This window comes from Helianthus annuus, chromosome 13, assembly GCF_002127325.2.
Source record: "Helianthus annuus cultivar XRQ/B chromosome 13, HanXRQr2.0-SUNRISE, whole genome shotgun sequence".
NCBI classification, from domain to species: Eukaryota; Viridiplantae; Streptophyta; class Magnoliopsida; order Asterales; family Asteraceae; genus Helianthus; species Helianthus annuus.
The window spans coordinates 164,388,675-164,405,495 of NC_035445.2; the positions used below are offsets into that span (position 1 = coordinate 164,388,675).

The window sequence follows — 16,821 nt, forward strand, 5'->3', positions numbered from 1 at the left end:
CTTTCGCGACAACGAAGCGTCAAATGCGGAACGCCCAGGGAAATTGGCACCTAAATGGGAAGGCCCATATCTGATTCATGAGGTCCTAGGCAAAGGGGCCTACAAATTGCGCACCTTAGATGGCCACATCTTACCAAGAACTTGGAATGCGCAACAATTGCGCAAATGCTATATGTAACCTTTTCGGCCTTGCGCCATTTTTCAATTTCGCCACGCCGGCTACGAGCCATTGGCAAATATGTATGAAGGCCTAAGAGCCAACTTCTGATTTGAATGAAAACATACGACATGTTCTATTACATTGTTTTTTCGTTACAAATGCATGTTAAACTTCTGATTAGCGCGAAAACACTCCAGCATTTTGAGATGGTTCAAAACCACCTCCAAGGTCCTCCGCAAACAAAGCGCGAGACCGGGTGGCCACCTTATACTTAGATAACGCTTCCATTTATTCGAGCTAATTTAACCTAAGTTTTTACAGCAATGCAATAATTGCAACAGAAAAAACGAAGACATTTCATTGTCATTAAAACTGCGCAAAAGCGCATCACTTACAATCAAGTCAGAAACAAAGGCACAAACGCCTATCAACAAACTAACAACCTACTCTATTTGTCTTCTTTCTTCTCACCATCATCATCTTCGTTCCCTTCACCATCGTCGCCATCGTCATCACCTCCGCCATCATCACCAGCTGCTTCCTCATCAGATGATTCAACAGTAATCGGTGGATCAAGGATCGCCTTGAGGCGCTGACACCAATCATCCTTTTTTAAGGCACTAACAACCAAGTCCATAATGGGCAAGGAGAGGTTGTCATATGAGTTCTCAGCACTGGCCAGCGCAGCATCAGCTTGTTCCGTCACTGAGCAATGACTTGTATCGAATTCTTGTCCCAGCATTCGCTCAACGTGATCAGCACACTCCAGGTAACCTCCTCGATGACCAACTGCACGCGCCGCATCCGTAAGAGCAGCAACAGCGCGATCTAGCTCGCCGGCGTTCAGGATGGAGTTGGCAACCTTCATCAAAAGAGAAGCATTAAGAATAAACTCTTCAACATGTTAAAGAAAAAAGTAAGGCAAAAGGGACTTACCAGCACTATTCCCCGAGTGCGCATCCATTCTGCTTCAGAAACAAGCGTGTCCACAATGCCTTGGGCCTCAGAATAATTTGTCTGAGCCACGTTAAGCGCCGCAGTGCTGACAGCACGCGCCTCCTCAGCATCGGTGGCCTTGACCTTCTCTGCCTCAAGGTCGATCTCCAGGGACTCACATTTGTCGATTTGTTCATCCAAGCGACGTTTGAGCTCCGCAATCTCAACGTCCTTGGCCTGGAGATCTTTGTCCTTGGTGGACAGCTGAACCTTAGCTTCAGACAACTCAACCTGGAAGTTGGCAAATGACTTAGAAATTTTATAAACAACAAAGGAGAAAACGAAAGTAAAATCAACTAACCTCCATCTGTTGTTTAGCGGCTGTCTCAACCTGCGCTTCCTCCACCTTCGACGTCAGCTCCGCTATCTTCGCCTCAAGACCAACAATTTTTTGTCGAGCCGCATAGGCGCGCTCGTTGTCCTGGGCGCAGATGCGCTTGAACTCGGCCTTCTCCTTGGCCAGTTGCTCTTCCACATTATGAAGTTTCTTTTGCAGGCCCTCGCGACCCCACTCTTCAGCTTTCCTATCAGCCTCAAACTTGGCTTTCTCCTCATCAAATGTGGCCTTAGCCTTCTCAAATTCACCAACACGTTTTAGCACACGTTCTCGGTAAGCCTCCCAGTCGGCGCGCTCTCTGACCATTGTTCGCCATTCACGAACTATCTGATGGTTAGCAGATCGAGCGTTGGCCTCGGCAAGAATGTAAGTGCGATACAACATTTCATGCGGCTTCGCCTTTTGACGGTTAACTTCGCCAGGAGTGAATTGGTTCAAGTACCAATCGCGAGAAGGACCAAATTCAACAAATGTATCCTTCTGCCTTAAGCTCCAAGGGGCTTGATGAGGAGCATCACCACGTTCCTCTTCAGTATAAGTTTTATAATATATGTCCCCGACGGTATCCTTCGCACCTATCACATTGGGGTTATAGCCCCCAGCTCCTCCAGAGCTTGCACCACTAGACACATAGCGCCCTAACCCCTTAGAGGTAACAATCGGCGCAGCAGGGGGAGGTTTTGGGACACCAGACTGCCCTTGAACAGAAGACTGATCGGCAGCTCTTTCTTTCCTCGCCTCTTCCGCCTTCCTCTGCCTATCCGCCTCCTCCCTCAGCTTTCTCTCCTCTTCCGCTTTCCTCTTCCTCTCCGCCTCCAGCTTTCTCTCCTCCTCCTCCTTCCTCTTTTTCTCTTCCTCTTCTTTGCGCTTTCGCTCTTCAGCCTTCTTCTGCGCAGCAATCCTACTCTCTTCTTTCTTCCGATCCTCTTCTGCCTTTCGCTGCGCTTCAGCAGTTTTCGCAGCATCACGCGCAGCAGAGTCGGAAGGTTCAGTGGCAACCTTAGGTTTTTTCGTGCTGGGTTCAACAAACTTAACCCCCTTTTCAGGGGTCTTCTTCTTGATCTCTACAAGAATAAAGCGGACGCACTTGAGCAAAAAGAGGTTAAATTATAAAGAAGGGAGATAAGAGCATACCAGGAGAAAACTGGTATAACGAGCGCAACTTGCTCTTCTTCCCAACAACGGGAATAACAACTGAAACAGGCGCAGAGGCCACACCAGTTGTCGCCTCGCTTCTACCCCTCTTTCTTCCAATCAACGGGGCAGTTTCTTCTTCCTCTTCTTCTTCATCCTCAGGTTGAGATGGAGTTGCGTCAGCATCCGGGTTACGAGAACCCGCGCTCCCAGAGCCCTTTGACCCACCAGCGCCAGTCTTTCCCATAGCTGCACATGATAAACCTTCATAAGAGTCACTGATTATCACGTAATCGTCTAAGTCACGTTGCCGGAGGCGAAGCGTACCTTTGACAGCAGCAGTAGTTGCGCGACTGGCGCCAGGACCCTTGCTGGTCACTTCAACATCCGCCTTCTTTTTCTTCTTCGAAGGTTTCTTCTTCTTCTCCTCTGGGTCAACCCCCAGATCGCGCAACACACCTGCAAAGATTTTAGGCAACGAACTTAACTCGCCATTCGAAGACCCTACTGACTCCTCGCTGGAAAGATAGAAAGTCTCTTTCCCAGCAGAAGTCACAGAGCGCAATGGACGAGGTTTAGGATATTGCGCACCTTCAGTTGCATCCGGCGGTGAGGCGAAGGCGTCAGCAGGAGGAAACATGAAGTTCCCTTTTATCTGGTCATACCAGCCTTCCTCATCATCGCGCAGAGGGCGAACGCCCATGGAGCCACCAAAGGCTGGGAAGGCAGCCTGATAGAGTTGCGTCTCTACACAACAAAAACAAAGTATAAGAAACCAGTTAAGTGAATGTACTCGGAAACAAAACAAAAAGGGGGAAAGTATCTAACCTTGATCCCCGATCTTCAAGACCGGGAGTTCCCTGCTACTAGGTGACCACTGGTCACTCATCTTGGCAGCAACCAGAACATTCTCCCCAAATACCCGGTTAGGGGTTGCGGTAAGCTGCTGATACCACCGAGCAGACTTCGGTATAGGAAGGTCCTCCTTTGGTATAACCTCGGTCCATTCCCTAAACGGCATAGCTATTGGCAAGACTTCCTCCCGGATGAAGAAGAACTTGGGTTTCCAGTCGTGGAAACTCTTGGGAGGATTCAACAAAATCTTCTTAGCCGTACCACGGCTAGCAAAAGAAAAGAACCCCATTGTTCTTTGCAGTTGATAGAAGACACGAAACTTATTCACCGTCGGCTCAATGCCGTGAGATTGACACAAGAACTCAAAGTGCCTCACCCTCACCATCCCAGGTGGGCTTAACTGTGAAATATGAAACTTGTAGTAGGACAATATGCTACCAAAGAAGTTAGTCGCCGGCAGCCGGAAGTTTCCTTGAAGGAAGAAATCTTCGAACAAAGTAATGTAACCGGGTGGGGCATCAGCCGCGGTCTGACCCTGAGCAGGGTACCGGGCATCCCACTCCGGTGGAAACCTAAAACTTCGAACGATCTGTTCGAATAAACCTAAGTCCCATCTCAGGACTGGGACTGGCCCCTCCTCACTAACAGGAGCTTCTTGATGTTCTTCACTCATATTTCAAGGAAAAGCTGGAAAAAACTTGAAGAAAGTTTGAAGATTTGAAGAAATCTTGAAGAAAACGAAGAACACTTTGAAGATTCAAAGAGTTTTGAGAGGAAATTAGAGAAGAAACGAAGAGAAAGTGAATCTCTCACCCTTCTCTTCGGACATTTATACCCATCGCATTTAATGCGATGGGTAACCGTGCCGCACTAGCCGCAAGGGCAACCAACGAGAGGTTGCCACGTCGAGCGGGAAAACAGGGACGACGGTTACCACGCGCGCGTGGCACCCACTCTCCTGACATGAAGTGCAACCGCCGCAGGCGACATGATGACACCCGTGTCAGGGGTCAACTCAAACGTCGCCCTCAGCGACTTATCTCACCAACCTGTCAGAGGTTCAAATTTCGAAGTTTCCCGCCATAAAACGTGCAAGTAACTTCATGCAGAAGTCACAAGAGTCGCGCCAGATATACGAAGACTACAATACCTCGCGCGATTAAAAGGACAAACAAGATAGCACTCGACACCTGCCTAGTACCTGCGCATCGAAAGCAACAGTTTTCTACATGCGCCTTACAAGTCAAGATTAAAAGGACAACTTCCCCTTCTCTTATTTTTATCAAGTCCAGAGCTCCAACCACTTGCGTTGCGCATGGTGCAGCACTGGACTGGGGGGACTTGAAGGGGTATGGTCCCAAAAAGTCGCGCAAACCTCATAACAGGTTACACGTGAGACCATACTCCTTAGCATAACAACTTAATAATAACAACCTCGCGCAGCTTACGTCACATTATGATTTAGCCCCGCGCGAGGAAGAGCACATAATGAAGTCAGATAGCAACACTTAGCATAAAAATAATGGTATAAGTGAGCACACTAGCCCCGCGCGGGTTAGTTGCCACCAAACAAAATCCTCTCCATAAGAAGACGCGCTGTTACCTACAGAGGTACACAGGGTACAAGTGGCAGTAAAAAGAGCCAATGAACGTCCAGCAGGCTCTGTTCAATCGTGCGCCACGATCTTCTGACGATAAGTACACAAGGACGCCTACATGGCACCAATCAAGAGACGGGGACAACTATCCCACGATCTCCACTTGTCTGCTGATGACAGAAGGGACAACAAGGCCGACAACAATGACACGTGGCTCCAATCAAGGTGCGCCAGCACCGACGAGCATCTAGAAGCCACTAAGCAGTCGAGGCCAGCAAGGCAAAGAGCATATTCGTTGTTGTCCGTTTCTGGCCCAAGGCCCATCAGCCCACAACCTCTTACACCTCTCCGGCTATAAATAGAGACCTTCATTCCTCAGGTTATTCATTCTATTCTCTGGGCTCTCACTCTTTACTACTTAATTACACTCAAAGCAGTCGCTTATTCTCACGCCGGAGCCCGGTTAAGAGGGAAACCCCCACATTCCCCTCTTAACGAGTAACGGTGTTCTGTTTTGCAGGTTGAGTAACCAGTCGGAGCTCAAATACCTAAAAGAAGATTAACCTCTATGAAAGGAACATAAACCTACCTAATTAATACCTTAATTAGATCAGTGTTTCTTCAAGTTTATATTGGAAATGAAAACGTAACAAATTACTAACAAGTTTATGGTTGATGGATTAATTTGAAATTAATCATTTAATATGATTTTTGTTGTCGCATGGACAAGGTCTATAACTTCTTATAAGAAAGTGTGAGAATATGTTGATAACTATCTTTCGAGTATTTTTTATGATACGTGCCGAAATCCCACGTTTCCATCATCTCCATGTTTCCCTTTTTATTGCATTAAATTAGGAATAGTGATAGGTCCATGTTTTCATTAGAGTTAGTTATCTGCAGATTTCGTTCATGTTTGTAAGCCTATATATAAGGCATTCTTGTTTTGTTAAATAATTAGGAATGAAATTATGAAATTAGTCTGATTATCCTTCTATAATTCTAATCTGGTTTCCGTCTATTTTCTTTGGCCAATCGCTTACCGGTTGGAACCACATCATTTTATAAACGTGAAACAAGGAAATATAACCGAGAATAAAAGTTGTAGCCTAAATGGGGGGGGGGGGGGTAACACATCTTAGGGTCCCTAATCGATCATTCTCACGATAAACATGGAAAAGGTAAATCGCGTAAACTACAAACATGGGTCACCTTCACATTAAATTATATTTGTAGGGCCGGCCCAAGGGTAAGCCAAATGAGGCTTGGCCCTTGGGCCACCAAAACTATAGGGCCTCCACAATTTGATGAAACCACAGTCCATTTATAAAAGACTTAGGGTGTGAGTTATCAACAGATTGATGGTTGGTAGTGTAGTGGTTTTCTGTATGTATGGATGTTGGTGAGACCCGGGTTCGAATCCCTGGTTCAGCATTTTTTTTCTTGTTTTTAGATTTTAACACAATCTTTCAAATAATTACACTTGGGCCCTTCAAGTTTAACTTTCAATTACATACATTTTTTTGGGAAAAAGGCCACAAGATTTTACTTCGTTTTAGGCCACCAAAATGGTTAAGCCGGCCCTGTATATTTGCCTCTGAGTTTGTTGGGTGTTATAGATGATAGAAGGGTTACAAGCCTCTCTAATGTATAACATGATTTGGTAGTAACCCAACTAAATATAGTTAAGAGTTGGTGTAACCGGTTAGTCATACACGACAAAAGTAATTGTGTTAGTAGCTTCACAGCAAGACCTACTTTTGACTACATATAAGTTTTGGCCGTGTTTCAGAAGTGAATTCTAGGCTTAAGGTAGCGTTTGGTATTCATGAATGAGAGGTGGAATGGAATGGACCATTGAGAGGGAATGAAGAAAAGAGTGTTTGATTGGTCGATGGAATGAAATCGCCCATACCAAAATGCATTTCATTCCCTCAAAATCATTCCATCCCTCCCCCCTGTTTTTTTTCCATTCAATTCCCTCTTCACCCATCATTAACAACACCACAACTTACTACCGTTGCCACCACCCACCACCACTGTCAACCGCTGCCGTCACCCACCTTCGCCGCCACCCGCCACCGCCGTCACCCGCCACCGTCGTTGTCTCCACCTACCTCCATCCCCGCCACCGCCGTCGCCGCCATCCACCATCGCTGTTGCCACCTCCGATCACCGCCACCACCCACCTTCGATCATCGCCGCCACCATTGCCGCTGCCACCTCCGATCACCGCCGTCGTTGCCACCCACCTCTGCCATCGCTATCAACCACCACCACCCACCGCCACCACCGCTACCACCTGCCACCACCTGCCACCACCGCTACCACCTCTAACCACCGCCGTCACCCACCACCACCACCGTTGTCATCACCCGTCGCGGTCTCCAATCGCCACCGTCTCCACCCACCACCGCCGCTGCTATAACTGCCACCTATCACCACCCACCATCGTTGCCCATCATTGACCACCGCCATCCGATTTTATTCTTTCGTCTTTTCTCACATACCAAACAACAAAAAGTAATGGTTCATTCTATTCTCACATGGTAACCAAACAAGACATGGAATGGTAATGATCAATTCCATTACCTCATCCATTCCATTACTTCGTCTATTCCATTCCCCCGTTGATTCCATTACCCCATACCAAATAGATATAAAGAGATGGCTACAAAAATGAATACGGATGACCCTATATAACATAATGAAATGATCTTACTATTTATTATAAAATAACAAAACGAAAGAAACCTAGCTCCCCTAATCTCGCACACCTCCATGTGTGTAAACCACACCACAAGCCAAAAATCTACCCGAACGGACACGAATCACAACCCTTTTAAGGTCGTAGACTAACACCCGTACGTGTTAGGTTTATGGAGGCTTAAGTAGTTAACTGGGCCCGGTTTAGAAGACACACAATTGGCATACTAATTAAATTAAAGTCGTTATAGCCCATTTGCTTGTTTTCCTAAGAATAAGTCATAAACCCTAATATCAGGGGCGGATGTAAAGAGGAACAAGGGGTAGCCTCCGCTACCGCTTGGTCGGAAAATTTTTGACGTTTTTAGTGTAAATTTTGGAAAAATTTGACGTTTTTTTTATTTCGTTACCGCCTATTTATAAAACGTTACCGCTTGGTCGGAATCCTAGATCCGCCACTGCCTAATATATAATTGTAAATAGATGATCTTGTAATTTCTCATCACAAAAGTAAAGAGCAATAATACTATACACTCTAGCTCGTGGACATAGGTCAACTTAGACCGAACCACATAAATCCTTGTGTTCTTTACTTTTCTGTAGTTTATTTGTGTGTGTTTGCAACTCGATCCTAACAAGCCAAAACCTACCAGAATGGACATGTATCACAACCCTTTTTAAGGTGGTTGACTAACAAGTTAACTTGTCTTCTGAGAAATAAAAATGATATATTAAGAGAGTTTCATTTGACTCATCTTTCACTCGAAAATTTTCACTGATGTTGATGCACAAAGTTTAACTCGAAACCATTGTTTAAAAAGTCAGACTAGATTGTCTAGTCCGACCGGCTAGTTTAACTTGAAAACCGGTGGGATCCTGTCAGTTTAGTCATAAGTCATTGGACCGTGACGATTGAACCACAAGAGCAAAACCGTCATGTTTGCCTTCTCTTTAATTGCTAGACTAGCCGACTGGTCCGATCTGTTAAACGAACGACAATGCTAGTGCAACCAGCCTATTAAAATGTTTACCAAACATATTGAAAGATGTCCAATGAAAAAACAGGCCCCTCTATAAAAGAAAAACAAAATAAACAACTAGAAGCCATCAATAAATCCATTTCTTCAATATAAATTGTGGGTTTGACAAAAACAAACCTTCATATTAAAGTTCACATTTATTTATCTCATGTACTGTACACCATTTAATGTATTCATTATGCATTACATACAAGTTAATACCGTTTAAATGTCATAAAAGATATGACCTACCTAATGCTATCTTTAACCTTAAAAAAAAAAAAAAAAAAACTAAAGATAGCTTCTAAGTCTGAAATAAAAATTTTAGTAACATCGAAATAAAAATTTATTTTTTAAAACCATCAAAGCTTATTACAATATTGCTTTCTTTAACTTATACATATTAGACCACCCGTAGTGGGGCGTTATTTTAAAAAAAAAATTTGAAAAAAAACGCCCCAAAACGCCCCCTCCCCACTACAGCAGGCGTTATACAGCGTTTTTTTTGGAAAAAATTGTTTTTGGCGTTATATTTAAGACGCTGAATTGGTTTGTTTAATTGTTGACCCACCAATCACATGTACCCACACGTCTCTGACACCTTTTGAAAGTGGTTGAATTCGTGTGTATGTGGTGTGCTTTTTTTTTTTTCATTAAAAATAATATGGGCGTTATTGGGGGTTATTGGCATAATACCCCACCACTACGCCACTTTTGCTATAATGCCCAAGTGTGACTAGGATGCCACGTGTCGGATAATGCCCCATGGTGGGGGCATTATAACAACTTACCACTACACATGGTCTTAGTAACATCGATCGGTTGTCCTTGAAATTATGATAACTGTTACTATTGAAGAGCCTTTTATACATGTAAGCTGTCAAACAATGTACTATGTTGGCGAATCTTGAATGTTCATGACTTCTTAATTACATATATAGGAAACATCAAGTTTGGTTTAGTTAATCACTGTTCATTCAATTAACCAATATTGTTGACACAAGGTTAAGTTACAAATTTGTCCCTATGGTTTGCAAATGTAACAAATTGGTCCCTCATTAATTACAATTTATTGGACCAAACCACAAGGACATTTTATGTAATTTACTCTTTAAAAAAATATAGTGAAATATACAGCTTATTATGATGTGTGCTCATGTGCACATTTTTTTTTATGGCATGGAGAGGCAACTTAGACAGGCTTGCTACTAAAGTTAACTTGAAAAGAAGGAATGTGGACATTCCATCAGTTATGTGCCCTTTTTGTGACGAGTACGAGGAATCGGTAGATCACTTGTTCACGGCATGTTCGTTGGCTTCCCGAGTTTGGGCGGCTGTCAGTGCTTGGTGCAATATTCCTCCGATCTTCGCCTTCGCCTTCAAGGATTTACTGGATATCCATAATTCGGGTCTCCTTGGGAAAAAAGCTAAAAAGATTATGCTCGGTCTGGTTATATCTACTGTTTGGTGTATCTGGAAAGCTAGAAACGACTTGGTGTTCAATCAGATAAGGAGAAGTCCGCAAGAGATTGTCTCTGAGGTTAAATCTAGGGGTTATGCTTGGGTTAAAAATAGGTCATCTTGTAAGTCTGCCCGTAACGGGGCGTTTTTTTTAAAAAAAATTGAAAAAAAACGCCGGAAAACGCCCGCATAGCCATTACAGGCGGCGTTTCCGGGCGTTATTTTTGAAAAAAAATCACCCCGGCGTGGTTTTAAAAACGCTGAAAATTGGAAAAGGTTGCGAGATTCGACCGTTTGGCAACGGTCAAAAGTGATTTTTTTTTTAATTCTAAATTTTACCCACTATATATATCAACCCTTTTTCTCCAATTTTTTATAAAATTTCTACTACTTTCTCTCCCACTCTCTTCTATTACTTTATAAAAAAACATCCACTTTCTCCTATTTTTTTACAAGCATGCATCCATACCGACCCCCGTTTGGTGGCCCCGCAAGACCCACGAACCCGAACACAACCCAACCGCAAACCCCGTACAACCTACAAGACATGGACCCGAGCTTTTTAAGTTACGCGGCTTACTTGAGTGGCGCCCCTCCGTTTGTTCCTCCCACCTTCGTCTTCCGATCTCGACCTAAAGGATGATTTCGAGGAGATGAACCGTCGTCTCCAAGATATTCGCGACCTCGGCCACAAACGTTGGGAGATTATGAAAGACCGAGTGGTTGAAACCAAAAAGTTCAACGAGTTGCAAGAGGCGCGACAAATGGAAAAGGACATTGAGTTTTTGTCCAAACCGATCGACCACCTCCAAGGCGACGCGTTGATCTTGGCTCAAATGCGTCGCCAAAAAATACGAGAAAAATATGGACTTTAGATCATCTAGTTTTTTTATTTTTTTTTTCTGTTTTTTTTTCGGTTTTTTAATTTTCTGTTTTTTTTTTCGGTTTTTTTAATTTTCTGTTTTTTTTTTTTGTATTTTTTTTCAACTATTGTAATTTTTATTTTAAATTAATGAAGACTTTATCTTTTATATTTAAAAAAAAATGATTGAGGGGGCATTATTGGGATAATGCCCCACTAAACCTATTTTTCTATAATGCCCCATGTGTGACTAGGATGACACGTGGCGTATAATGCCCCATGTTGGGGGCATTATTCTTGTTTACCACTACGGGTGGTCTAAATATATCAATTGGAAGGAGTGGTGTAAATATCCGATGTATATGTTGTAATCTGGTTGCCCTTTGCCCGTTTGGGTCGAGGGTTCTTTGTTTGTTGGCCTTTTGCCCGTTTGGGTCGAAGGTTTTTTTTTTTTTTTTCTCATGTGCACATCTGCCATACACACACAACACTTACCTTGATTTATGAATAGATCTCCACTTATGAGATCCACGGTTCTCATAAGAAAACGTTGTTGCTGATATCATTTTCTTTGTTTATCCGTTATCGCTTAGTATACACAAAACAAAACAAAACAAATCAAATCAAATCCACTAAAGTCTGATCTATTATGTGAAAATGCATGAGTTTGGACATCACTCTTATGATCGGTTTGCCGTCCGCCGTTGGAAGTAGTTGAACTCCAATTTCAGTTTTGATTTTGCTACTTTTAGTTAACAATTTTGAGATGAGATAGTTCGTGTTTGTGGTCTGGTTACAGGCAATAGTATAAGCCGTAACGAAATCGAAAAACGTCAATTTTTTCTAAAATTTACACTAATTTTTTCAAATTTTTCCGACCAAGGGGTAGCGGGGGTTACCCCTACCAAAGAGGTAGGTCCGCCCCTGGTTCGGTTTATGATTCTCCGAAAGTTATCGGTGAACCGACGCTAATTTGATGGTAACATTCATTGTTTTAATGTGTCGATTGAATTGAAGCCATTTTTAATGTCGGTTAACATGCCATGTCATCGTTAACACCCTAGATGTTAAGGTACACCCCAGAGTCTTACAATGCATTATTAGAGGCTCATGACATAATCATAGCACTTGATCTTCCTCATGGCGGGCATCTCCACTTGGTTATCAGGTACTAAAATTTCATCTCATTCTCATCTAACACAATGCCAAATTCTACTATAATCTGATTTTTATACTTTTGTTATTTCAGATTGATACAAAAAATATCTACGGTATCCATATCTGTTGAGACCATGCCTTACAAATTGAATGAGAGTACCGGCGAATTGGCTATATTGATTATGACCGGCGAATGAGTAGACGTAGGCAACCTTAAACTTTACTACTCGTATAATTGGTGAAGCCCATATTCAAAGACAAATTAGCAAACCAAGAGCTGCATCACAAAATGTAAAACAAAAAGAGAGTAAATAAATTACAAACATTATGTATTAACCAAAGCAATCAGAAAAAGATACTTAAATAATAAAATAAAAACCTTGTGACCGATGAAGTTGATCTTCAAAGATAAATAAAAAAACCAAGGCTGTAATTGAAGTCGACCCGCCATTTTGGGTTTTAAAAAAAATCATTAACTGACCCACCGGTTTTTTATTTGGTTCGGTTTTTTTTGGTTCGGTTTTATCAGTTAATTTGGTTATAGGTCGGTTATTTCGGTTTTTTGCACATCCCTAGCAGTAACTTATCCAACCTGTCATTGATGGACAAGTTGTTATTGATGACAAGTTACCACTAAGATGCATGGATGACAGTTTTTGGTTGCATTCTTCCTGGTTCAGACAATTCACATACAAAAACATACTCTGGTTCAATTCTCAAAAATCAGAGTTGTATCCGATTGAAATTATGATAACTGTTACTATTAAAGAGCCTTTTATACATGTAAGCTGTCAAACAATGTACTATGTTGGCGAATCTTGAATGTTCATGACTTCTTAATTACATATATAGGAAACATCAAGTTTGGTTTAGTTAATCACTATTCATTCAATTAACCAACATTGTTGACACAAGCATAAGTTACAAATTTGTCCCTATGGTTTGCAAATGTAACAAATTGGTCCCTCATTAATTACAATTTATTGGACCAAACCACAAGGACATTTTATGTAATTTACTCTTTTAAAAAAATATAGTGAAATATACAGCTTATTATGATGTGTGCTTATGTGCACATCTTTTTTTTAATGGTGTGGAGAGGCAACCTAGATAGGCTTGCTACTAAAGTTAACTTGAAAAGAAGGAATGTGGACATTCCATCAGTTATGTGCCCTTTCTGTGACGAGTACGAGGAATCAGTAGATCACTTGTTCACGGCATGTTCGTTGGCTTCCCGAGTTTGGGCGGCTGTCAGTGCTTAGTGCAATATTCCTCCGATCTTCGCCTTCAAGGATTTACTGGATATCCATAATTCGGGTCTCCTTGGGAAAAAAGCTAAAAAGATTATGCTCGGTCTGGTTATATCTACTGTTTGGTGTATCTGGAAAGCTAGAAACGACTTGGTGTTCAATCAGATAAGGAGAAGTCCGCAAGAGATTGTCTCTGAGGTTAAATCCAGGGGTTATGCTTGGGTTAAAAATAGGTCATCTTGTAAATATATCAATTGGAAGGAGTGGTGTAAATATCCGATTTGTATATGTTGTAATCTGGTTGCCCTTTGCCCGTTTGGGTCGAGGGTTCTTTGTTTGTTGGCCTTTTACCCGTTTGGGTCAGAGGTTTGTTTTTTTTTTTCATGTGCACATGTGCCATACACACACAACACTTACCTTGATTTATGAATAGATCTCCACTTATGAGATCCACGGTTCTCATAAGAAAACTTTGTTGCTGATATCATTTTATTTGTTTTTCCGTTATCGCTTAGTAACCACTGATAAACAAATCAAATCAAATCAACTAAAGTCTGATCTATTATGTGAAAATGCATGAGTTTGGACATCACTCTTATGATCAGTTTGCCGTCCGCCGTTGGAAGTAGTTGAACTCCAATTTCAGTTTTGATTTTGCTACTTTTAGTTAACAATTTTGAGATGAGATAGTTCATGTTTGTGGTCTGGTTACAGGCGATAGTATTAGGTTCGGTTTATGATTTTCCGAAAGTTATCAGTGAATCGACGCTAATTTGATGGTAAGTTGGTAACATTCATTGTTTTAATGTGTCGATTGAATTGAAGTCATTTTAATGTCGGTTAACCTGCCTGCCATGTCATTGTTAACACCCTAGATGTTAAGGTACACCCCAGGGCCTTACCATGCATTATTAGAGGCTCATGACAGAATCATAGCACTTGATCTTCCTCATGGTGGGCATCTGCACTTGGTTATCAGGTACTAAAATTTCATCTCATTCTCATCTAACACAATGCCAATTCTACTATAATCTGATTTTTATACTTTTACCATTTCAGATTGATACAAAAAATATCTACGGTATCCATATCTGTTGAGACCATGCCTTACAAATTGAATGAGAGTACCGGCGAATTGGCTATATTGATTATGACCGGCGAATGAGTAGACATAGGCAACCTTAAACTTTACTACTCGTATAATTACAATACTGATGTACCTAAGTAAACAAAATATTAAACCAACAATCAGAAAACGAAACCCAAATTACGAACCTTGTAATTGGTGAAGCCCATATTATTAAACACTATAAAGAAGCAAGTTATATATGCATATATGTGTTGTAAGTTAGGCTTTGGGAGTTTTTCAAAAAAAAGTGGAAAATTTTCTTTTTAACCCAAAAGTTTTAATGTTTGACAATTTAAGTTTAAACTTCTAATTTTTGTTTTCTTTTAACCCTAAAGTTTTAATCTTGACAATTTACCCTAAAGTTTTAATATTTGACAATTTAAGTTTAAAATTTTTAATCTTTGTTTCCTTTTTAACACTAAAGTTTTAATCTTTGACAATTTAACTTTAAAGTTTTAATTTTTGGTAAGTTAACCCCTTTGATTAATTTGATTTTTTACTTCTAATTCAAAAGTTTCCATCTATGTGTTGTAAGTTAGGCTTTGGGAGTTTTTAAAAAAAAATAGAAAATTTTCTTTTTAACCCAAAAGTTTTAATGTTTGACAATTTAAGTTTAAACTTCTAATTTTTGTTTTCTTTTAACCCTAAAGTTTTAATCTTGACAATTTACCCTAAAGTTTTAATATTTGACAATTTAAGTTTAAAATTTTTAATCTTTGTTTCCTTTTTAACACTAAAGTTTTAATCTTTGACAATTTAACTTTAAAGTTTTAATTTTTGGTAAGTTAACCCCTTTGATTAATTTGATTTTTTACTTCTAATTCAAAAGTTTCCATCTTTTGCGATTTAACCACTTTGATTTTTTGTACTTATGTGTTGTAATCTTGACTTTGGAGGTTTTTCAAAGAAAAAATTATTATACATATGGTTGTTGTAACCTTGGCTTTGGAGGTTTTTAAAAAAAATTGATTTTTTTACTTTTCACCCAAAAGTATTTCATAAATTACTTTTAACCCAAAACTATTTGTTTTTTTTTTACTTTTAACACAAAACTTTTTATCTTTTGCAATCTATCCTCACAACTTTTTTTACTTTCAACTTTGGTCCTTTATAGTTTTCATTTTCTGCAAAGTTTTCGCTATATGCTTCGTTCTAAATTTTGTGACTTAACACATCGCAACGTGTGTCTTTGGTTTAGCGTTTTTACGTTTCGTTCTAAATTTTGCGAGTTAACAAGACGCAATGTGCGTGTGTGGGTGAACATTTTTACATCATCTATTTTTTTCCTGTTTGACGGGTTCAACATAACGTGCTTATCATAAATCGATTTAGTTATAACTAAAGAATCCCCGTCGCATTGCGGCGGGTCGTAATTCTAGTTCAAAGACAAATTAGCAAACCAAGAGCTGCATCACAAAAAGTAAAAAAAAAAGTGAGTAAATAAATTACAAACATTACGTATGAACCAAAGCAATCAGAAAAAGAAACTTAAATAAAAAAATAAAAACCTTGTGACCGATGAAGTTGATCTTCAAAGATAAATAAAAAAAACCAAGGCTGCAATTGAAGTTGACCCGCTATTTTCGGTTTTCAAAAAAAAAATTCATTAACCGACCCACTGGTTTTTTATTTAGTTCGGTTTTTTTTGGTTCGGTTTTATCAGTTAATTTGGTTATGGGTCGGTTATTCCGGTTTTTTGCACACCCCTAGCAGTAACTTATCCAACTTGTCATTGATGGACAAGTTATTGATGACAAGTTACCACTAAGATGCATGGATGACAGTTTTTGGTTGCATTCTTCTTGGTTCAGACAATTCACAGACAAAAACATACCATGGTTCAATTCTCGAAATTCAGAGTTGTACCCGATTGAATTATTCGGGTAAACCACCGAAATAATTTAATCTGAGAGTGATTACATGCCTCTCTAATCATCCAGTAATCTGAAAATTTCCCACAAAAGGAGCATCCAATCTCATGTTGATAGTAACAAACATAACTTGACAAAAAATAATGAAGTTGTGTTCACATAGTCTTAGTGGTGGTAATGAAGTTGGAACTATATATATGTGTGTATATATATATATATATATATATATATATATATAATAAGTTTTAACTCCACATAAATAACAAGAATTTAGGAACACAAACT

At 40.5% G+C, this 16,821-nt stretch overlaps 2 protein-coding genes across 2 annotated transcripts; both read right to left on the minus strand.

The window, feature by feature from the left end:
• Window positions 1-304: 304 nt before the first annotated feature.
• On the minus strand, window positions 305-2,458 carry LOC110900232 (translation initiation factor IF-2-like). Its single transcript, XM_022147140.2, has 4 exons — window positions 2,437-2,458; window positions 1,458-2,404; window positions 1,097-1,387; window positions 305-1,022 (listed from the first exon to the last, which is right to left on the minus strand). Exons 1-4 carry the CDS (start codon window positions 2,456-2,458, stop codon window positions 609-611), a joined length of 1,674 nt encoding a protein of 557 aa, XP_022002832.2. The 3' UTR covers window positions 305-608.
• Window positions 2,459-2,747: 289 nt separating this feature from the next.
• On the minus strand, window positions 2,748-4,157 carry LOC118485923. Its single transcript, XM_035982448.1, has 4 exons — window positions 3,456-4,157; window positions 3,219-3,374; window positions 2,955-3,086; window positions 2,748-2,905 (listed from the first exon to the last, which is right to left on the minus strand). The coding sequence occupies exons 1-4, from the start codon at window positions 4,153-4,155 to the stop codon at window positions 2,748-2,750; spliced, it is 1,146 nt and encodes a 381-aa protein (XP_035838341.1). The 5' UTR covers window positions 4,156-4,157.
• Between the last annotated feature and the right edge of the window lie 12,664 nt (window positions 4,158-16,821).